The sequence below is a fragment of the Hemicordylus capensis genome, chromosome 1 (genome assembly GCF_027244095.1).
Source record: "Hemicordylus capensis ecotype Gifberg chromosome 1, rHemCap1.1.pri, whole genome shotgun sequence".
Lineage (NCBI taxonomy): Eukaryota > Metazoa > Chordata > Lepidosauria > Squamata > Cordylidae > Hemicordylus > Hemicordylus capensis.
The window spans coordinates 436,721,050-436,742,537 of NC_069657.1; the positions used below are offsets into that span (position 1 = coordinate 436,721,050).

General features: G+C 45.9%; 1 protein-coding gene across 3 annotated transcripts in view; it reads left to right on the plus strand.

The window, feature by feature from the left end:
- Positions 1–346: 346 nt before the first annotated feature.
- Positions 347–21,488, plus strand: part of MSH6 (mutS homolog 6) — a 47,500-nt gene continuing 26,358 nt past the window's right edge. Inside the window, exons 1-4 of one of the 3 annotated variants that reach the window (XM_053243944.1) lie at positions 347–762; positions 13,239–13,441; positions 15,189–15,361; positions 16,633–19,159. In XM_053243944.1, the coding sequence (XP_053099919.1) occupies positions 584–762; positions 13,239–13,441; positions 15,189–15,361; positions 16,633–19,159 (3,082 nt within the window). In that variant the 5' untranslated portion in view covers positions 347–583. The remainder of the gene's footprint in view (positions 763–13,238; positions 13,442–15,188; positions 15,362–16,632; positions 19,160–21,488) is intronic. The other 2 variants (XM_053243925.1, XM_053243934.1) reach the window with 2 other exon arrangements.

The window sequence follows — 21,488 nt, forward strand, 5'->3', positions numbered from 1 at the left end:
GCCCCACAGAGTGCATTGCAATAGTCGATCCTGGAGGAGCTTTTCAATTATTATTTCTTTAAAAAAAGCTTTCATATTGGTTTACAAAGAAGGAAATAAAATATTGTTTTTTGCTTTACTGCTGTTGTTTGAAAGACGGCCTGACCACTACGCTTATAAAATGAAACCAAGGCAGAGTCCAAGGGAGAAGCTCCTGGAACCTTGCCCAGCCATGAGCCACCAGCACAGGCGGCCGATTAAGAAAGAACAAGAGAGATAACGTCTTTTCGCGGGCGACCTAGAAATGCAGCGGCTCCTCGTTGGCCAACGACGCGGCAATTCTCCTCCGGCGGCTCCTCCCACCACCACCCGCCAGGGCGGGCTTCCTCCCTCCCTCGCTCGCTCGCTTGCCCAACAGGCCGCTGCTGCCTGGCGGAGGAGGATCCTCCCTCTTTCTGGCCTCGCTGGGCGTGGACGGAAATTTCGCGCGCTGCTCCTTGAGCGCGAGAGGGGCGGGAGGCCGCGCTGGAGACCCAAATCGAGCCCGCTTGGCGGTTCACTTCACACCCCGCCCTCTTCTCCTCCGCCCTCCTCTTCCGCCGCCATGTCCCGCCAAAGCACACTCCTCAGTTTCTTCCCCAAGACGGTGGGCAAGGACGGCGAAAGCGGCGGCAGCAGCCACCACAACAGCCCCTCCAGCGACGCCGAGGGCTCCACCACGGCCTCGGCGATGACCAAAGCCCACTGCAGCAGCGGAGGCGGAGCGAGGGCGCCGGTGCAGAGGTAGGCCCCCCTGGCGCCCCCGCCGCCGCCGCCCCCGCCAGGGTGATGGAGGGAGGTGGCGGCGGTGCGGCAAGTGCAGCGCTGGGCCCTCCCCGAAGAGCCTGGAGGAGGTTAGGCCTGGGAGGGAGGGAGGGAGGGAGGAAGGAAGGACGCCCCTGAGGTAAATCGGATGGGAGGCTGACGGTGCATGGGGGGGCGGGGCAGCATGGAGGGCAGGTGAGGAAAGGAGGCCGGATGAGGAGGAGGACGCGGGGGGAGGCGAGGAAGCGGGCGGAGGGTGAAGGAGGCGGCCCCTGGTTGCAGCTGCTCGTGTAGGCCCCGCTAGAAAACGTGGCTAGGCCACACACACACACAAACACACCAGCAGACACGCACCCCCCCCATGCAGAGAAATCTCTCCTCGCTGGAGGGAGGAGGAGGCGGGGTGTCGGGCTGCTGAGGTGCCTCCTTCGCCGCCTGGCCCTCCGCATGTCTGCTCGGCGGCGGCCGTGAGCTCCGCTGAGCTCCACGCGGCTTGCTCCCGAATAAGCCTGCCGGCGGGGTAGGGCGGTGGAGGGGTGTGTGTCTGTGTGGAACTGCCCGGTTGCACCCTCTGCTCGTTTAGCGGGGGGCGAATCCCATTGAACTCGGCGGGATCCTGCTCCCGATCCCACCTCTGAGCCCTCCTGGTTCCAAGCGCCCGGGGCTCAGTCCTGTGCCCGGGGTGTGTTGTGAGGTGCGGCTGCCTCTAGGACCCAGTGGGACTGGTGGCTGAATGAACTGGCGTGGAGGAGTCGGCTCGCCTGTCACCGGGTCTGTGTTTGCACGCTCCCAAAAAGCGCAACGGAAGCCCAGGGGTGCAGGTGAAGCCAGCATTAAAAGCACACCTAAGGGCGCAGAGGGGCAGTAACTTGCCTAGGGAGCAAGAGGTTGCTGGTTCGAATCCCCGCTGGTGTGTTTCCCAGACTGTGGGAAACCCCTATATCGGGCAGCAGCGGTGCATGAAAGGCATTATCTCATACTGCAGTGGGAAGTGGCTGGCAATAGTAAACCCTTGCTGTATTCTACCAAAGAAAACCACATGGCTCTTGGGCCGCCTGGAGACGACACCGACTCGAGGGTGCAACTTTACTTACTTAATACCTGTTGGCAAAGAGTTTTGGTGTTATGATACCAGGCCAAGGCAGTGAATGAATAGTTGTGTTCACTCCAGGTTTTTGTGGGCTGAATGTATTTACTAACCAATCCCGTCCACTGCCTCCCACACACACACTTTAACTGGTCTAAGTTTCTTCCAAACATGAATATATGGAAGAGCTTCAGGTTGTTTTTAGAATCATTGCTGTGGTGCAATAGCTATCTTGGAGGTGGCTATTCCTGGAATGTTAAAGAAAACTAGTCTGGGTACCCTTTCCCTCTCTTTCCTTTTTATTTTTAAGGCAAAATGAGGCCAAATTTTCATTTGATTGAATCATTTTGCTCTTCCCCCCCCTTTTTTTGTATCATGAAAAAACTGAAGTTCTTAAGACAGGGTTCTTAAGAGCTCTGTGAAAATGTGCGCTTAATGCTCATTGCAGTTCATTTTATGTGAGTTGGGGAGTTGCCCAGATCTCTGCTTTTTACTGATTGTCAATGGCGGGATTGACCAACAGGGTTAAAGTAGTGGGAACAAGAATGGGAAGACCCTATTCCATTAATCCTGTTACCATTTTTAAAATAAAAAAAAACTTATGGGTCTTCTGCTACAAAGTGCATTTCTTTATTTTGCTTGGTATTTTGAAATGTATCTTAAAGCCGCTACAGTGACTGGCATACTGTGCAAACTAATACTATATTTAGATATTGGTTTTCAACAAAGATCTCAAAACAGTTTGTGAGCCTTTTTGGGTCAGGGAAGTTTATACATAAAACAATCTAAAAAGAAACACCAACAGCCGCCATTGGAGATATGCGCTACTCTCACTGGATGAGAACAATTACTCTTACCCTGTGTTATGCTGGGGTCAAGCCCCAGACTTTGAGATCTAGAGTGGTTGTGGGAGAGACACTGGAGACTGAAGTTTAGGTTGAATCCCTTTTACTGTAACTTCTATTAATGTAAAAGTAATGCAATGGGTGGATATGGTAAAAGGTAAAATAATGTTTGATGGCAACTGCAGCACATACAGTTCTTAAGACAAGTCACAAGATTATTAAATGATGTCAGGACTCAAACACACAACATTTTACACATACTTTAGCATAACTATTGAGATGGCTCTCAAAGTTAGGTCCAAAGGGTGTGTTCAGGATGAGGAAGATGTTGCATGCAAGTCCTGAGTTGCAAGGTGTTGGGGTCTTCCTTGCTGTTTGGGTGGAGTATATTGGTACACCGTAGGGTGGTCTTTCTGGCTATAGATCTCCACCCCTTCCCATGGACACAGTGGAAAGTCCCTCAAGGCCCAGGAATGGAAAGTCCCACAGAGTTCAGCCTTGGTTGCAAGTCAAGGTCAGACTTTGTTAAACTCGGGAGATCCCTTTCCATTGGTTGTCCCTTTCCAGTTGTCATGTCTCTCTTTGCACTCTGCCACCGTATGCACATTTTTCTTTTCTTTGCACTGCGCACACTTCAATATGGTTTACAACTTTGCCCAACTGTCTGTATGTCCCCACTCAGATGTTTTTGGCTCATTTTGCCAAATCTTGAGCAAGAACTGTAATTTAGAGCAAGAACACTGCCTAGAGATGTATATATCAGATGATATAAAAATATGAAAAATAAATGATTGATACTGGTTAGAAAATGGTTATAAAGTGCAAAACAACTTTAGCAAAATAACTGATCATAGCTTGGTTCTATTACTTTAGTTCATTTTAGTTCAGGCCTTAAAGTTTTTCCCAGCGTCAGCATAGCCATTTTGGAAATGCCTATTTGCACAACACCTTGTAATATAATATGAGAAAATCACTACTTTAAAAGATGCCTCTTTGCTTCCTTAGCAGGGCCAAAGCAACGCTGGTGGTAGGAGCTCTGCCTGCACTGCCGTGTGTGTTGGAAGAGTTGCATCACAGGGCAGCTCTGCTGTGGTGTAAAGCCGCACAACTGCATTTGTACAATATTATGCTACTGTGCAGCTGTTCTGCAGTGCTTCTCTTCCAGCACTGTTCACGTATAGGTAGGGCTTCTACTGCCCGTGCTGCTTTGTAAAGTATGTCACCCATTGTCTAATCTATCCATTATACTCTATATTCTCTACTGTTTGTTCAAAATAGATTTCTTGTCCTACACATGTTTGTGTTCATTTACATCAGCCTGGGTACAGTCCCCCTCAAATGCAAGGTACAGACAGAAACTGTTTTACTGTATGCATGTTAAACATAACATTTGTATAATGATGTGTACAGCTTTGTATATGCTTTGAATATAATTTATTTATTGTATGTTTATAGCACCCTATATAACTTTACAACTTAACAACAATGAAAATCTAAAAATCATGTAAAAACACATTAAAATTGCCGTAAATAAAACTTTTAAAATCATTCACTAACTGCCTGATAAAACAGGTGTGTTTTAAAAACAGCCAGAGATGAAGAGACTCCCAAATGAAATCAGAGTGTGTGTGTTCCAGAGCCATGAGGCAACCCTGGAAAAGTCCCGATTTTGGGTCGCCATCAAACAGGCCAGTAGCAACCACAACCGGATCTCCCCCGATGTTTTTAATAGGCAGTGGGATTTCATGAAGAAGGTGCTCTGTTAAATACCCTGGGCCCAACCCATCCAGGGCTTAATGTATGTATTTATTTATACTCCGCCCCTCCAGTGCACTAGTGCTCGAGGTGGCTCACAACATTAATTTAAAAATGCAGTGTAAAATAAAGGATAAAGTCAAACAAGTTAAGAGACCAGGTTAAAACTACATTGAAAATTAGATTATTTTTTTTTAAAAAAATTCAAATTAACTTATTAATAAAAGGCTAAAAATGGAGAAATATAAAAATCTAAATAACCTACCAGATATAAACAGCAGATAAAACATTTAAAAGCTTCTTTAAAAATGAGTATAAATTTTTTTTGTTTTAAACACTGAGGGAGGGAGCATGGCGAAACTCTTCGGGGAAGGTGTTCCAAAGCTGAGGGGCCACAGCTGAAAAGGCCCTGTCTCTTGTCCCCACTAAGCGGATCTCTGTTAGTGGCAGGGCCTGAGATGCCAAGCGGAGGGTCCTGGCAGGTTCATATGGGCGAATGTGGTCTGACAGGTACCCTGACCCAAGCTGTGTAGAGCTTTAAAGGTCAAGACCAGCACCTTGAATCTAGCCCGGAAGCGGACTGGTAACCAATGAAACTGCCACAGGATGGATGTGACACCCATGAAGCAACTAGGGCCCACAAGCATCCTTGCAGCATAGTATAATAATTTATAGGTAAATAACCAACTATTTATAGGTAATAACTAGCACTTTGTATTTTATTTATTTGATTTATATACCACTGATGTACTAGGGTAGACTTGACCCAGTAGGGGAGGTTCGTTTCTGGGCAGATGGAGTCAATAATCAGCTCAAATGAGAGGACTTTAAGATCAAAGCATTTTATTCTGCCTTAAGAACAGAGGTGCTGCCTTGGCTAATGCCAATGTGCAGGACAAAGAATTCTTTCAAACATCCATACCTTTATACAAGAAAAATTCAAAAGTCATCCATACAAGAAAACAGCATGTTGTTGCCAGAGTACCTAACCAAGGCCAGGCACAAACCACAAACATGTACACGGGCAGACAGCCAGCTTCATCCTAGTCATATCAGCTTTTCTACATATCTACATTCCACAGTCGGTCGCTGTAACCTATGGGGGATGGAATTCTACCAGAGAGACATAGCTTTGATAGTGCTTTGCACTCACAGGTAAAGCAGCTTCTCTTGCAGAGAACTATTATTCAAACTATTGCAGGCTGTACAATTCTGTTATTATTTCATCACCACCCTTCCAAAAATGGCTCAGGGTAGTTTACATCAAAATAAAAACAGTTAAAATCAATTCTAACATCATCAATTCAATTAAACAATTAAAATAATTTAAAACCAATATTGAAATTTTAAAACCATAAATCTAATTAAAAGCCTGGGTGAATAAATGTGTCTTCAGCGCTTTTTAAAAAGTTGCCAGAGTGGGGAGGCTCTTATTTCAACAGGGAGCGCATTCCAAAGTCCAGGGGCAGCAACAGAGAAGGCCCGTTCCCAAGTAGTCACCAAACGAGTTGGTGGCAACCGCATACAAACTTCTCCAAATGATGTTAACAGGCAGTGGGGCTCATGGTGAAGAAGATGTTCTCTTAAATACTCAGGGCCTAAGCTGTTTAGGGCTTTATAGGTAATAAAAAGCACCTTGTATTTTGCCCAGAAAGGTATCGGCAGCCAGTGTAGTTCTTTCAACACAGAAGTAATATGGTCTCTCCTTGATGACCTAGAGACCAACCTGGCCTCCTCATTCTGGACCAACTGCAGTTTCCAGACTGTGTACAAAGGTGTCCCCACATACAGCACATTGCAGCAATCCAGACTAGAGGTTACCAGCATATGTACCACTGTTTTAAGGTCGTTCATCTCAAGAAACGGACACAGCTGGCGTATCAGCCGAAGCCAATAAAAAGCACCTTTGGCCACCACCTCAACCTGGGACACCAGGGAGAGGTTCAGATCAAAATTGGCTCCCAAGTTCTGACCCTGCACAACTTTATTTATTGTTTATTGTTAGATTTTTTTTATACCGCCTTTCATTAAAAGAATCCCAAGGCGGTTTACAAAACATTTAGAACAATATAAAACTATTAAACAATTAAACAATAAAAATATTTAATTTTTAATATATGAACAAGAAATTCACAGAGCTTTAAACAATAAGTACCTCCGTCTTATCTGGATTTAGCCTCAGTTTGTTATCCCGCATCGAGCTCTTTATTGCCTCCAGGCAGGCATTTAGGGAGGCATTTATGCCTTCTCCTGATGATGTTATGGATGCCATCAGCATACTGATAACACCTTGCACCAAATCTGATGATTTCTCCCAGCAGTTTCATGTAGATTTTAAATAACATTGGAAACAATATGGAGCCCTGAGGGACACCATAGGAAAGTTCAGATTTGGAAGAAGTCTCCAAGGGACACCATCTGGACTCTGCCTGTGAGGTAGGAGTGAAACCACTGCAAAGCAGTTCCTCTAAACCCCTCAGATGGTCCAGAAGGATACTATGGTTGATAGCATCGAAAGCTGCCAAGAGATCTAAAAGGGCCCACAAAGTCATGCTTCCTCTGTCAACTCCCGACTGGAGATCATCCATCAGGCTGACCAAGGCATTCTCCACCCAATAGCCTGCCCGAAAGCCAGCTTGAAATAGGTTTAGATGATCCGCTTCCTCCAAGACCGCCTGGAGCTGGGAGACCACCACCTTCTCAATCACCTTGCCCAGCTGGAAGGTTGGAGACAGGCCTGTAGTTGCTTAAATCTGAGGGTTCCAAGGCAGGCTTCTTCAGAAGAAGTCTAATGATTGCCTCCTTAAGACAAGGAGGCATCCTATACCTCAGAGAAGCATTTATAATCTCTACCAGGTTCTTTACAGCAGCCTCCCTGCCAGATATGCTATGTTGGGCAAGGATCAAGAGGGCAGGTGGTAGGCTGCACCATTCTAAGCAACTTGTCCACATCCTCAGGGGTCATGAAATGAAACTGATCCAGGGTCATCACATAAGAGGAGCTGCTGAACACCTTGGCATCAGACTGTAACAGTTGTGGAGTCTGAATCTAAGTCGGCCCAAATATGAGATATTTGTCTACCAAAAACTCATTAAAAATATCAGTGAGTAATTATTGGTTCCAAGTACTGATTCAAGGGGGAAGCGGTGTACCTTCGCCCCCTCACAACATAAGAACAGCCCTGCTGGATGAGGCACAAGGCCCATCTAGTCCAGTATCCTGTTCCACATAGTGGCCCACCAGATGCCTCTGGGAAGCCCACAGGCAAGAGGTATGTGCATGTCCTCTCTCCTGCTGTTGCTTTCCTGCAACTGGTATTGAGAGGCATCGTGTCTCTGAGGCTGGAGATGGCCCACAGCCATCAGAGTAGTAGCCATTGATAGACCTGTCCTCCATGAATCTGTCTAAACCCCTTTTAAAGCCACCCAAGCTAGTGGCCGTCACCACATCCCATGGCAAGGAATTCCACAGATTAATTATGCACTCTGTGGAAAAAGTACTTCCTCTTGTTGGTCCTAAATTTATCAACCTTCAGTTTCATGGGGTGACCGCTGGTTCTAGTGTTATGAGAAGGAGAAAAATTTCTCTCTGTCCACCCTCTCCACTCCATGCATAATTTTATACACTTCTATCATGTCTCCCCTTAGTCTCCTCTTTTCCAAGGTAAAGAGCCCCAGATGCTGTAGCCTAGCCTCATAAGGAAGGTGCTCCAGGCCCCTGATCATTTTGGTTGCCCTCTTCTGCACCTTTTCTAGTTCTAAAATATCCTTAAGATATGGTGACCAAAGCTGTACACAGTACTCCAGAAGTGGCCGCACCATAGATTTGTATAAGGGCACTATAATATTAGCATTTTTATTTTCAATCCCTCTCCTAATGATTCCTTGCATGGAATTAGCTTTTTTCACAGCTGCTGTGCACTGAAACAACACTTTCAATGAGCTGTCCACCACGACCCCAAGATATCTCTCCTCCTGGTCAGTCACCGACAGCTCAAATCCCATCAGCATATATGTGAAGTTGGTGTGTTTTGCCCCAATGTGCATCACATTACACTTATTTACATTGACCCTCATTTGCCCTTTTGTCGCCCACTATCGCAGTTTGGAGAGATCTTTTTGCAGTTCCTCACAAACTGTTGTGGATTTCACTACCCTAAATAGTTTAGTGTCATCTGCAAATTTGGCAACTTCGCTGGTTACCTCAACTTCTAGATGGTTTCGAGCACTGGTCCCAGTACCAGTCCCTGGGAGACCCCACTTCCTACCTACCTCCATTGTGAAAACTGTCCATTCTACTCTGTTTCCTGTCCTTCAACCAGTTACCAATCCACACATGAACCTGTCCCCTTATTCCATGACTGCTAAGTTTACTCAAGAGCCTTTGGTGGGGAACTTTATCAAAAGCTTTTTGGAAGTCCAAGTATACTGTGTCAATCAGATAACCTTTATCCACATGCCTGTTGACACTCTCAAAGAACTCCAAAAGGTTAGTGAGGCAAGACTTTCCCTTGCAGAAGCCATGCTGGTTCTCCTTCAACAAGGTCTGTTCTTCTATATGTTTAACAGTTTTGTCCTTAAGTATCCTTTCCATCAATTTACCCGGCACCAAAGTTAAGCTGACCGGCCTGTAATTTCCCGGTCCCCCCCCCCCGGATACTTTCTTGAAAATTGGAGTCACATTGGCTACTTTCCAGTCCTCTGGTACAGAGCCTGATTGTAGGGACAAGTTATATATTTTGATCTGAGTTCCTCCAGAACTCTTGGGTGGATGCCGTCTAGCCCTGGCGATTTGTTTGTTTTTAGCTTTTCAAGAAAGTTTAGAACATCTTCCCGTGTCACCTCAAATTCACCTAGTTCCTCAGCCACTAAGCCTGAAAAACTCAATTCTGGAGAGGGTATATGGTCAGTATCCTCTGCCGTGAAGACAGATGCAAAAAAACTCATTCAGCTTCTCTGCTATCTCCTTATCCTTCTTAATAATCCCTTTCACATCCTCATCATCTAAGGGTCCAACTGCCTCCCTGGCAGGTTTTCTGCTTGTGATATATTTAAAGAAGTCTTTGTTATTCCCCTTGACACTTCTAGCTATATGCTCTTCAAACCCTCTCTTGGATCCCTTATTGTGTCCTTGCATTTCTTTTGCCAGAGTTGATGTTCCTTCCTGTTCTCTTCATTTGGGCAGGACCTCCATTTTCTTAAGCAAGTCTTCCTCCCTTGCTTCTTCCCTTTTATAGCTTCCCTGACTCTACTTGTTAGCCACGCTGGCATCCTCCTGAACTTGGTGGTACCTTTTCTCCTTCTTGGTATACATTTCAACTGTGTTTCTAGTACTGTGGTTTTAAATAAGTTTCATGCATTCTGGAATGATTTGACCCTCCAGACTTTCCCTTTCAACTTCTTACCAGTCCCCTCATTTTTGAGAAGTTTCCTCTTCTGAAGTCCAATGCATCTGAGTTGGGACTTCCTTAATTCTCCACTTGCATATATGCTGAATTGGATCACACTATGGTCACTGCTACCCAGTGGTTCTGCAACACTGACATCTCACACCAGGTCCTGGATTAAATCTAAAGTCGCCATCTCTCTGGTCGTTTCCTCGACTAACTGTTCTAAGGCACAGTCATTTAGCACATCTAGAGATTTGGACTCTCTCTCATACCTGAATGTGAATTTACCCAGTCTATATGTGGGTAGTTGAAGTCACCCATTATTACTGCCCTGTCTCTCTTTGATGCCTCTCTTATTTGTTTCTCCAACTCCAGGTCACTCTCAGCGCTTTGATCTGGAGGGCAATAGCACATCCCTAGTAACACATCTCCTTTCAGTCCTTATAAGGTTACCCATAATGATTCTGTGGAGGACTCTGGTCCACCTAGGTTTTCTAGCTTGAACAACTCTGCCGGACGTGAACTTGCGGATACGATACGGGAGGAAAAGAATCTTATCACCTGAGCATAGATCTTCAAATGTGCTTTATGTAGTAGTCTGTCAGATTAGAGTCTTTCTCCACTTGCGCTCTAGTCCTCTACCTCACCGCTTCAGCCCCAGTAATTCTTCCGTATACCAAGGGCCAGTTTCGGAGCGGGTCATAGAGGACGCTTAAGAGCGATCGTGTCCACTGCCCTGGTGAATTGATTATTCCAGTTCTCTATCAGTGTCGACAGGATAACCAGCAGAGCCAACAATAAATCCCTCCAAGGCTTCTTGGAATCCTATTGGATCCTGTAACCTTCTCGGGCGGACCATTCTAATGGGCCCCCAATCCCTGCGGAGGTTGGATGTGGTCGTGAGTCCAACCTTAACCAGATGGTGGTCCGTCCATGACAATGGGGAAATCACAGGAGCCCCCACCCACGGAACACCACCCTGTTCAGAGTGAAAGGCCAGATCAAGTGTGTGACCAGCAATATGTGTCTGTCCTGAGACAACTTGGGATAGGCCCATAGTCGTCATGGTCGCTATGAACTCCTGAGTTGCCCTAGACAAATTGGTTTCAAAGTGAACATTGAAGTCCCCCAGCACTATAAGCTTGGGAGATTCCAATGCCAAACATGAGACCAATTCTGTCAGTGCTGTTAGGGACTCGATCGGGCAGCAGGGTGATCGGTACACCAACAGAAGTCTTAGTCTATCCCTGATCCCCAAACTTAGATACTCACATTCAGTATGGTAAGACACTTCGACAGGGATCCTGGCAAGGGAGATATTGTTCTTATAGACCATAGCCATTCCACCTCCCCCCCCCCACGTCCCCTCCCCTGATCCTCAACAGAGTACCCTGGAGGGAGAAGCTGAGACCAGACTGGGACACCAGCCTTCCCCAACCAAGTCTCTGTATTACATACCAGATCAGCTCCTTCACCCCGAATCAGATCATGGATGATTTCAGGTTTATTTTTGACCAACCTGCCATTACAAAGGAGCAAGACAAGGCTCTGCAGGTGGTCGGCATTGCTTTCCAAGGTCAAAGAGCTGGCAGGAGAGCCAGAAGGGGAAACGGCAATTAAGTTTTTGATTTCCCTTCCCCTGCAATGGCCTGCGGACTTGACAATATTACTTTTAGTAATAGAATCAGGTGGTGGTTCTATAATAGTAATAGTATTATGTAATAGTAATAGTAATAGAACCAGGTGGTGGTTCTATTCCCCCCCACCACTGGAATAGCTGCCCCATAATCAGTGGATACACCCCCTTTATCCCCATCTCCAGACAGACCCAGACACATTAAAACTCAACTCACCCAGGATTTAAAAAAGAAATGAAAATATTTTGACTGGCTGATCAACCGAGTAAGCATTTCTTCACCCATGTGCAGGGACATCTGGAACTTCCACAGGGAAAGCGCTGCGGGGGGAGGACTGGACACAGCAGTTCCCACATGCCCACTTGCATCTTCCCAGCATCCCCTTCTTACCTTCCAGCTTTCACTTTGACCTCTGTTTGCAGAAGAACCCCTGCCTTCTAGTGCTGGAAATGGCAGTTACTGTGTGGGCCTGGGAGCATCTGCCTCTGTGTGGCACTGTGGCATAGAGCGGTACATTTTTTCAGATTCAGAGGTTCTGATGCACAGACCTATCCTCTACCTTGGAGCTTCTCCCCCCGCTGTACCCCCCCCCATCTCAATTGAATGTATGTGCTGCAGTTGTTCAGTGCTGAGGGAAAGGAACTCTCTGCATACTTGAAAACACTTGTTTTTATTTTGCATCATCGCAAATAGAAATTGTTGATTACTGGGGATAAATGTAAGATAAATTCTTACATTTAGAGAAGTCTGGAAAGAAGAGTTAAGTTCAGAAGAGAGGCCTAGGTAAAAATAGGTATGAGCCATTGTTGAAAAAGATGCGTTTTCAGAGAATATCTTCTATGTCGTGAACCCTGCTACCTTATTAAGATCATCTAGGGAGGTCCAGTTACAGTGCCACAATCTTGTCTGAGGGTGACTCAGGACTCTGGGCCTGGCCTTTTCTGTGGCTGCCCCAGGGCTTTAGAATGTATTCCCTGTCAAAATAAGAGGTTCTCCATCTCTGATGTCGTTTAAAAATTCTTAAGACACACCTGTTTTTTCAGGCTTTTAATTAAAATTAATTTTAAACTGTTTGTTTTTTATCTTGTAAATTATTCTGTTTCACTCTGTGAATCTATATCTTCTATTTCTATAATTCACTAAGCTGGCCAGGTGTGTGGGGATGCGGCGGCAGGCCCAGGATGGGCAGGCAGCAGAGGCTGGCTGCGGTGAGGCAGCTGGGCTGCCACGAAGAGGCGGAGTGCAGCAGAGCAAGGCCCAGGCCGGGTTGCCGGGAGGGGGGGAAGAAGGGGGGTGTCGCCAGACGCGGTGAGGAGGCGGCAGTAGCCGCCACCGCCTGGAAGCACTACCGAGAGGAAGCCGACTGGGCGGTCGGTGGAGCCGTGTTGGGCCCAGCCTGGGCCACACGCAGTGAGGTGGCGGCTGGGCCGCCACGAAGAAGCAGGAGACCAGCTGGGCGGGCGCTGGTGAGAGGAGGCGGGCAACGGAGCCACGCTGCTGAGGAGCCCGGGCAGCTGCCAGAGGCAGAAGGTGGGGTGGGGGGAGAGGGGGATCTGCCGGCCCCAAAGAGCGCACAGATGCTCTGTGTGGGGTTGGCTAGATGTCTTTAATCGTTTCTATTCTGTGAAAGAGGTTTGTTCATTTTTATATTGTAATTTGGATTGTGTACACTGCCTAGAGATGTATCTATCAGGCAATATATACATATTATAAATAAATATATATGTTTTGTATTTTGCAGTGACATCTATGAATATTCACCTGGTGATTTGGTTTGGGCCAAACTTGAAGGTCATCCTTGGTGGCCATGCCTTGTGTACGAGCATCCAACAGAAAAATCTATTTTCCGGGGAAGAGGAAGAGCCTCTCGAATCCACGTACAGTTTTTCGATGAACCACCATCGAGGGGTTGGGTTAGTGTTAGATATGTAAGACCGTATACAGGTAAGAGGTAGAATAACTAAATATAGAGTGGTCTAGATCAGGGATTCTCAACGTTGGGTCCCCAGATGTTTTTGGACTTCAACTCCCATAATCCCCAGCCCCAGTGGCCTTTGGTTGAGAATTATGGGAGTTGAAGTCCAATAACATCTGGGGACCCAAGGTTGAGAATCCCTAGTCTAGATCATGCTGCTTTGATTTTGTGTCAGTAGGTGGTGGGAGAAAAGATGTTTTGTAGATACTGCAATGGGCTGTCGTCTGACTTACCTGCACTAGGGATGTGCACGGAACTGGTTTGGAGGCCCTTTATAGGCCTCCAAACTGGTTCAAACGACTGGTGGTTCTGCCGGTTCAAAGGTGGGGGGGGCTACCGTTAAGGGTGGGGGAGGGTGCCCTTATGACGCTCCATTTTAAATGTCTCAGTCGAGGCAGCATACCTTCCTGCCGCTTTGGTGTCCTTCTCGGCAGGAAGTAAAAGGAAGTACCTGGTGCGCGTGCGTAAGTTGCATGCATTTGCGGCGTGCACACGCACACTGGGTACGTCCTTTTACTTCCGGCCGAGGAGGACACCGAGGCGGCAGGGAGGTATGCTGCTGCCCTGACGGAGACTTTTTAAATGGAGCGCCATTGGGAGGAACTTGGGCGGGGTAAGGGCATCCTCCCCCGCCCTTCGAACCACCCCCCGCCGGTTCTGTGCACATCCCTAGCCTGCCTTGGTTTCGTTGAGTCTGTGGAACCTATACAGGGCAACAGTACACTTTGGAATCACCTTCTTTAATTCTAGAGCATTTCTTGAGTCCATTTCTCTAAAATAACAGGGACTTCAAATGCTAATAACTTGAGAAATATTTCATGCATTTAAAAAAGACCTTTCCACCATGGACATAAATTTCTGGACACACTTAGAAGGTGGGGATGGGTGGGTAGATAGGTTATTCTTGACCTTATTTCAGGCAGGTTGGAAGGTTAGTTTGGATTTTATGACTGATAGAATGTTCAGGGCTTATCATGGTCAAATACAGTTTTTACTTGCTAATTAGAGAAACTACCATTTAGGGAAATGCGGACTGTTCCGAGCTTGGAACAGACCAACCCTGATTTGATGGGCTTGTTCCAAGCCCAAAATAGAACAAGCCTGTTCCTTCAGAACATTCTGAGTGTTTGGGCTATGTTTTTTTTTAAAAAAAATAGTGATGGCGGCGCTGGGGGGTGGTGAGAGGGACCTTCAGCATTAAATCCAAGCTCTCAGCAGCAATACAGTGAGCCACTGCTGCTGTGGCAGAGGCCAGGTGAGCTCCAGAGACCCACCACCGCCGCCACACAGGATGCTGGATGGAACGGCGCCACTTTAGTTGCAGTGCCAGCAGTACTGCTGGTAAGAGCTTGGATTAATTTAATGATAAAGGTCCCTCTCACCCCCCCACCAGCGCCACCCCTACTATGTTGATTATTTTTAAAAGCCAGAATACTTAGAACGTTCTGAATGGAACGGGTTCTGTTCTGTCACCCCAGTGTTTCAGTCAGAATGTTCCAAGCTCAGAATGGAATGCAAAACCCACTGCTTGCACATCTCTACTACTATTCCACTAGAATACTGATTAATATAGACTAGGGAATTGACTGAAAAGCAGTTTCTATAAAAACAAGTTCTAGTTATAAACTGAATTATAATTAAAACAAGACTCTGGGCCACACTGGCTGTGTTTTAGTCCCGGTTTTGGTTTCTGACCAGTTTCTCTTTTCATGACAGGCTCTACTGGTAGGGATACCCAGAGGGGAGGTATGTTTTACAGTTCAAGGCCTGAAATTAAAAGAGCAATGGAGCAGGCAGATGCTGCTATAAGAAAAGAGAAAAGTGAACGACTTGAACTGGCAGTGTGTGACAAACCTTCAGAAAGTGAGGAAGAAGATGAAGAGACGGAGGTGATTTTTTGTTGTGTTTAATGCTTGCTTTAGGGAAGGGGTCAGAAAAGATGGAAGAGAGGCCTTTCCTACCTTCTAGAGTGGGATTTTGCATAGTGTAGGTTGGTTCTTTACCTGCTTCAGAAAATGCATATCACAACTGTAGGCTATTACGAACCAACCTGCCTGTGACAAAATGTGGATCTTGATAAGGGAAATTTGGAAGAGAGACTCTTGCTTATTCAGTCCTTTGTACTTCTCACTTAATTTAAGTCTGGATAGCAGCTGAAGCCACCTTAATTGGCACAGCAGGGAAATGCTTGACTAACAAGCAGAAGGTTGCTGGTTTGAATCCTCGCTGGTACTATATTGGGCAGCAGCAATATAGGAAGGTGCTGAAAGGCATCATCTCAAACTGCACAGGAGGAGGCAATGGTAAACCCCTCCTGTATTCTACCAAAGAGAACCACAGGACTCTGGGTGCCAGGAGTAGAAATCGACTTGATGGCACACTTTATCTTTACCTTTAGCGGCTGTAAGGGCACATTGGTCTTGCCGCAAAGCTTGCTTATGGCAGACAGGCAACTTTCTGTGTGTGCCTTTGTCTTAGTAGTATTGATGTGTTTGAACAAGTGGGTCAATGCTATATTGCCCAGTTGCACATGTTATTATTTGTGTTGCTGCAGCTATGGATCAGACTGCTTGTGAATGTTAATAACTTGTATGTTGAACCGCCAGCTATCATTACAGTCTCTGCCACACTTTTAACGAATGGCTGGTTGTCCTCTTGAGACTGTAGGAAATTTATTTACATTATTACATTAACAGTTATAGGATTTTTTGCTTTAAAAAGAGCCCTTGGAGTGTGCAAAAAGGATCGAATGCAATTTAAAAAATCAGATATGATCAACAATAGAATCGGCCACATCAAAATAATAACAGTTGGCAGTGGGGATATTGATGGCATGTAAGACCTGATTGCTGATGGAACAGTCACAAATGAACTGAAGATTGGAGACAGTGATTTAAAACACATTCCAGTGTCTAATGCAATATAATCTAGCTGCTACTGCACCATAAAACCCCTTATCTACCTACCTACCTCCCTGTAAACTGTTTACAAAACCAGAGCTTTATTGGTTTTGTGAAAGGTAGCATTTAGGTGGGGAGCTGTGTTTGGGATGGGCACATATTTCTTACTGTCCTGCTAGTAACAGGGTTAGCCTGTCCTAATTATCAGACTCCTTCTAATGTCTAACTTTTATATTTCTGGACTCGCACTCTTGTCTTAGCAGGTGAGTGATGAGGGTGAGGATTTTGACACATCAAAGGAAGTGAAATCTAGAAATAAAAGGGCAGCTGGGCAACAAAAACATACTGGAAAAACCAAAAGAAGAAGAGTTGTCATGGATTCAGACAGTGAAAATGGGGGTTCAGATCAGGACTTTAAGCCATATGAAGTCAGCAGTGATGAAAACAGCATTGGAGCAGGTGACAGTGACACTTCTGAATTTGACCCAGAAAGACCAGCTAAAGCTCCTCGTAAGAAAACACAGGAAATTGTAATCAAGCCTCCCCAGAAGGAAAACTTTAAAAACAACCTACCTGAAACTCCCAGAAGAGAGATGAATCTTTCTTCTGAAATCAAGTGTAGGCTAACATCTTTTGCAGCTCCTGACTTCTTTGATTTTCGACTAAGCATGAATGGAGGAGGGGGAGGAGGAGACCATCCAACTGTGTGGGAGCATGATAAAATTGAATGGCTCCAGGATGGTAAAAGGAAAGATGGCCGTAGGAGACGGCAAAATGATCCAGATTATGATCCAAGTACTATTTTTGTGCCAGAGGACTACCTTAAAAACTGCACCCCAGGAATGCGGAAGTGGTGGGAAATCAAGAGTCAGAATTTTGATTCTGTGATTTGCTATAAAGTTGGTAAATTCTATGAGTTGTACCACATGGATGCAGTTGTTGCAGTTAACAAGCTGGGACTGGAGTTCATGAAAGGTACTTGGGCCCATGCAGGCTTCCCAGAAATCGCCTTTGACAAATTCTCTAATGTCTTAATCCAGAAAGGTTACAAAGTTGTCCGTGTTGAGCAGGTGGAGACTCCTGAGATGATGGATGCACGCTGCAAGACCTTGGCTCACCCAACAAAATTTGACAGAGTTGTGCGCCGAGAAGTATGTAGGGTAATTTCAAAAGGGACACAAACTTACGGTATTCTGGATGCTGACTTTTCGGAGACCCACAACAGATACCTCCTCTGCATAAAAGAGAAAGTCGACGATTCTACTGGTCTCCTTCGTACTTATGGGGTATGCTTCATTGACACAACAGTGGGGAAGTTCCATGTTGGTCAGTTCCTGGATGACCGCCACTGCTCAAGGCTTCGAACTCTTTTGGCTCATTACCCTCCCGTGCAGATTCTTTTTGAGCGGGGGAACCCCTCTGCAGAAACACAAAAGATATTCAAAGGCTTACTGCCGTCTACTGTGCAAGAGGGCTTGATTGCTGGCTCTCAGTTCTGGAATGCATCCAGAACACTAAAAACTCTCCTTGAAGAAGACTACTTCCAGGACAAGAAGAATGCAAGTGGTAGTCATATTCTACCCCCAGTAATCAGATCCATGACAGCAGAAAGTGACTCTCTGGGACTAACTCCTGGGGAGAACAGTGAGCTTGTGCTCTCTGCTCTTGGTGGATGTGTTTTCTACCTTAGAAAATGTATTATTGATCAGGAGCTTTTATCACTGGCAAAATTTGAAGAATATGTCCCTGTGGATGTTGATGTTGCAAAAGGAACAGGGTCAAGTAGCACCTTTGCTAAAACTAGCCAGCGGATGGTGCTGGATGGGGTGACTCTAGCAAATCTGGAAGTCCTACAGAATGGAACCACTGGTTCAATGGAAGGCACATTGCTGGAAAAGATTGACACTTGTTGTACACCCTTTGGCAGGAGACTCTTGAAACAGTGGATCTGTGCACCATTGTGCAATCCTTCCGCTATCAATGACCGCCTGGATGCAGTTGAAGACCTCTTAAATGAGGCTGCCAAAATGTCTGAAATCCGTGACCTTCTGAAAAAACTCCCGGACCTTGAAAGACTCTTGAGCAAAATCCACAGTATTGGTTCATCCCTTAAGAATCAGAACCATCCAGACAACAGGGCTATTTTTTATGAGGAGCCCAGGTACAGCAAGAAGAAGATCATAGACTTCTTGTCTGCACTTGAAGGATTTAAAGTAGCAGCTGAAATTATCTCAATTTTGGAAGACCTTGTGGATAACTTTAAATCCAAAACACTTAAGCAAATAGCAACAACTAAATCTAAAGATAATACTGGCTGTTTCCCAGACTTGGAAGCAGAATTGAAAAGGTGGGATGCTGCTTTTGATCATGACGTTGCACGGAAGAATGGTGTGGTTAATCCAAAGACTGGGTTTGATGCGGATTATGATAAAGCTCTTGAGGATATAAGTGATGTCGAGGAGCGCCTTCGTCAGTATTTGGAAGTTCAGCGTGAACGATTAGGCTGCAAAGCCATGATGTATTGGGGAGCAGGCAGAAATCGATATCAGATGGAGATTTCAGAGACTGCAGTGCCCCGGGACTTGCCTGATGAATATGTGATGAAGTCTAGTAGAAAGGGTTACAAGCGCTACTGGACCAAAGATATAGAGGATATGTTGAATGAGATCACTGGCGCTGAAGAGCGAAAGGATGCAGCTCAGAGAGACTGTATGAAAAGGTTATTCTACAACTTTGATAAGAACAGCAAAGACTGGCAAGCCGCAGTAGAATGCATCGCAGTGTTGGGTAAGAATTCTTCTCTAGTAATATACTTAAGATTGTGAAAACCTTCCTATAATATGCCACTTACATGTTTTATGACCTTGAACCAGAGCTGGTCAGTTGCTGACCTGCAGGTCAGATGCAACCCTCAAAGGTTCTGCTGGCTTCCAAGATTTTAAAGAAGGTGGGGCTAAAAGGTTTGCTAAAAGTTTCACTTATAATGAAAAGCAAGTTACTGTCAAAACTTGTATTGCATCACTTTGAGTTTCAATAAATTGTCCTAACTATCCTCAAGTGTGCTTGTGTTCTGCAACCAAGAAACACTTACTGCTAGCTAGTGATTCTTGTTGTAGAGTCCGGCTACCTGCAAAAGGGTTGGATAGTTATGACACAACTCCTGAAACCCATCTCAAGAACAGAATGGCACCTAAGAATAGGCAGGTAAACTAAATGCTGGGATGGTAGTTGCTGTACTAGCTCATGATAGTGGGACATGAGGTATACATATATTTTGAATATAGAAAGTAGGGAGTGGAGGCTTAAATGTGGTACAGAGGGAATTTGGTTCTCTAATTGTGTTGGGAGTGGCACTCTGAAAAAGCAATTGCTATTTCTATGCTGCGATCACTACAGTAGTATTTAATTATACATTCTAGAGTGTGGTCATGTAATGACCATCAATGCAGGGTTTTCTGTTACGTGTGTACAAGTCTTGAACTCTGGGTGATCCTAGAAACAGGGACAGATCCTTCTCCCCCCCAGATATGGCCCACAAGTTCCAAGTCCCTGTGGTGATTGTTAGTATGCGAAAGCAATACATAATCTTCACAACAAATTCCATTTGTCTTAGCAAAAATGAGAGGATCCTGTGGCACCTTAAAATACAGTGCATTTATTAGAGTGCAGCCTGGATGGCTTTAAGAGGGGTTTAGATCTATGAGTGGCAACTAGTCTGGGGGCTATAGGCCACCTCCAGCCTCAGAGGCAAGATGCTTCTAATACCAATTGCAGGGGAGTAACAATAGGATAGAGGGCACGCCCTCAGCTCTTGCCTGTGGGCTTCCCAGAGGCATTCTGATGGGCTACTGTGTGGAAACAATAAGCTGAACTAGTTGGGCCTTGAGCCTGATCCAGCAGGATTGTTCTTATGTTTGTATTGGAAGCCTTCGTGGGCCAGAGACTTCTGTTAGATGCAAAAAGGGGACACTTAAGCTGCAGGTGTATATAGCACTTAGCAATAGCACTTACATTTATATACCGCTCTATAGCTGGAAGCTCTCTAAGCGGTTTACAATGATTTAGCATATTGCCCCCCAACATTCTAGGTACTCATTTTACCGACCTCGGAAGGATGGAAGGCTGCGTCAACCTTGAGCCCCTGGTCAGGATCGAACTTGTAACCTTCTCGTTACAGGGTGGCAGTTTTACCACTGCGCCACCAGGGGCTCATTCTGCGCCACCAGGGGCTCATTATTGGTGCAGTATATGCCCCAACTCTCCCTGTGTAGGAGGGTATCCTTAAATGTGGGTTGTATTCTCCTCTTGTTCCCATTGGACAGGACCAATTCAAATCAGATGGAGTCCCATGATAACCAGGGCGCATGCAGGAACCTCCCAGTTCCGGTCCTGTCTTGCTCCCGAGAACAGGGCTTCTGGAAAAGCTCCCAACTATTTCTCATTTCTCTCTGATACTACTTAATATCTTATGTATTTGCCTAAGCTTTCCCTCCTGTTTTTTATTCAGCTCCATTTTCCACCTCTCTCCCTGCTTAAAAAGGGGGGAGTGCCTTTTCCACTGCTCCTTTTTCATAGAGCAATCTAGCTTGGCTGCTTCCCCCTCAGGGCTTGGGACTGCAATCTATGGATAGAGACAGAGGTCAAGCAGGGGGCGAGTCAGAATGAGCCTCAAACGCCCTCATCTTTCAGTATTTCCCAATCCCAGTAGGTGGAGAAAGCAACATTCAGGCCCACCTTCAGGCCCACCCGGAGCTATGGAGAGCAGGGTGATGCATTCTGCCTGCCCTCTTACTCTAACGGCAGCAGATCAACCAGCCGGAGCCAGGGTGGTACCTCAGTTCGAGGCCTTTCTCCCCCACACTTCTGAGGGAGCCATTGCCCAGCCAGGTGCACTTCTCCCACTATTCTCCGAGGTGGGGTAGGAATCTTTGAACGAGACCCTTCAGGTCCCAGCTTTGAACAGAGAGCAGGCAGCAATGGATGATAATGAAGCATCATTGGAGCCTGCCTGAGAGCCGGACTCTGTCTCAGAGGCCACTTAAGTGGAGAATGATTGCCACAAGGTCTTTCAATTTGTATGAGGGACCTAGTTTCTGCAGGATTTAGCAATAGCACT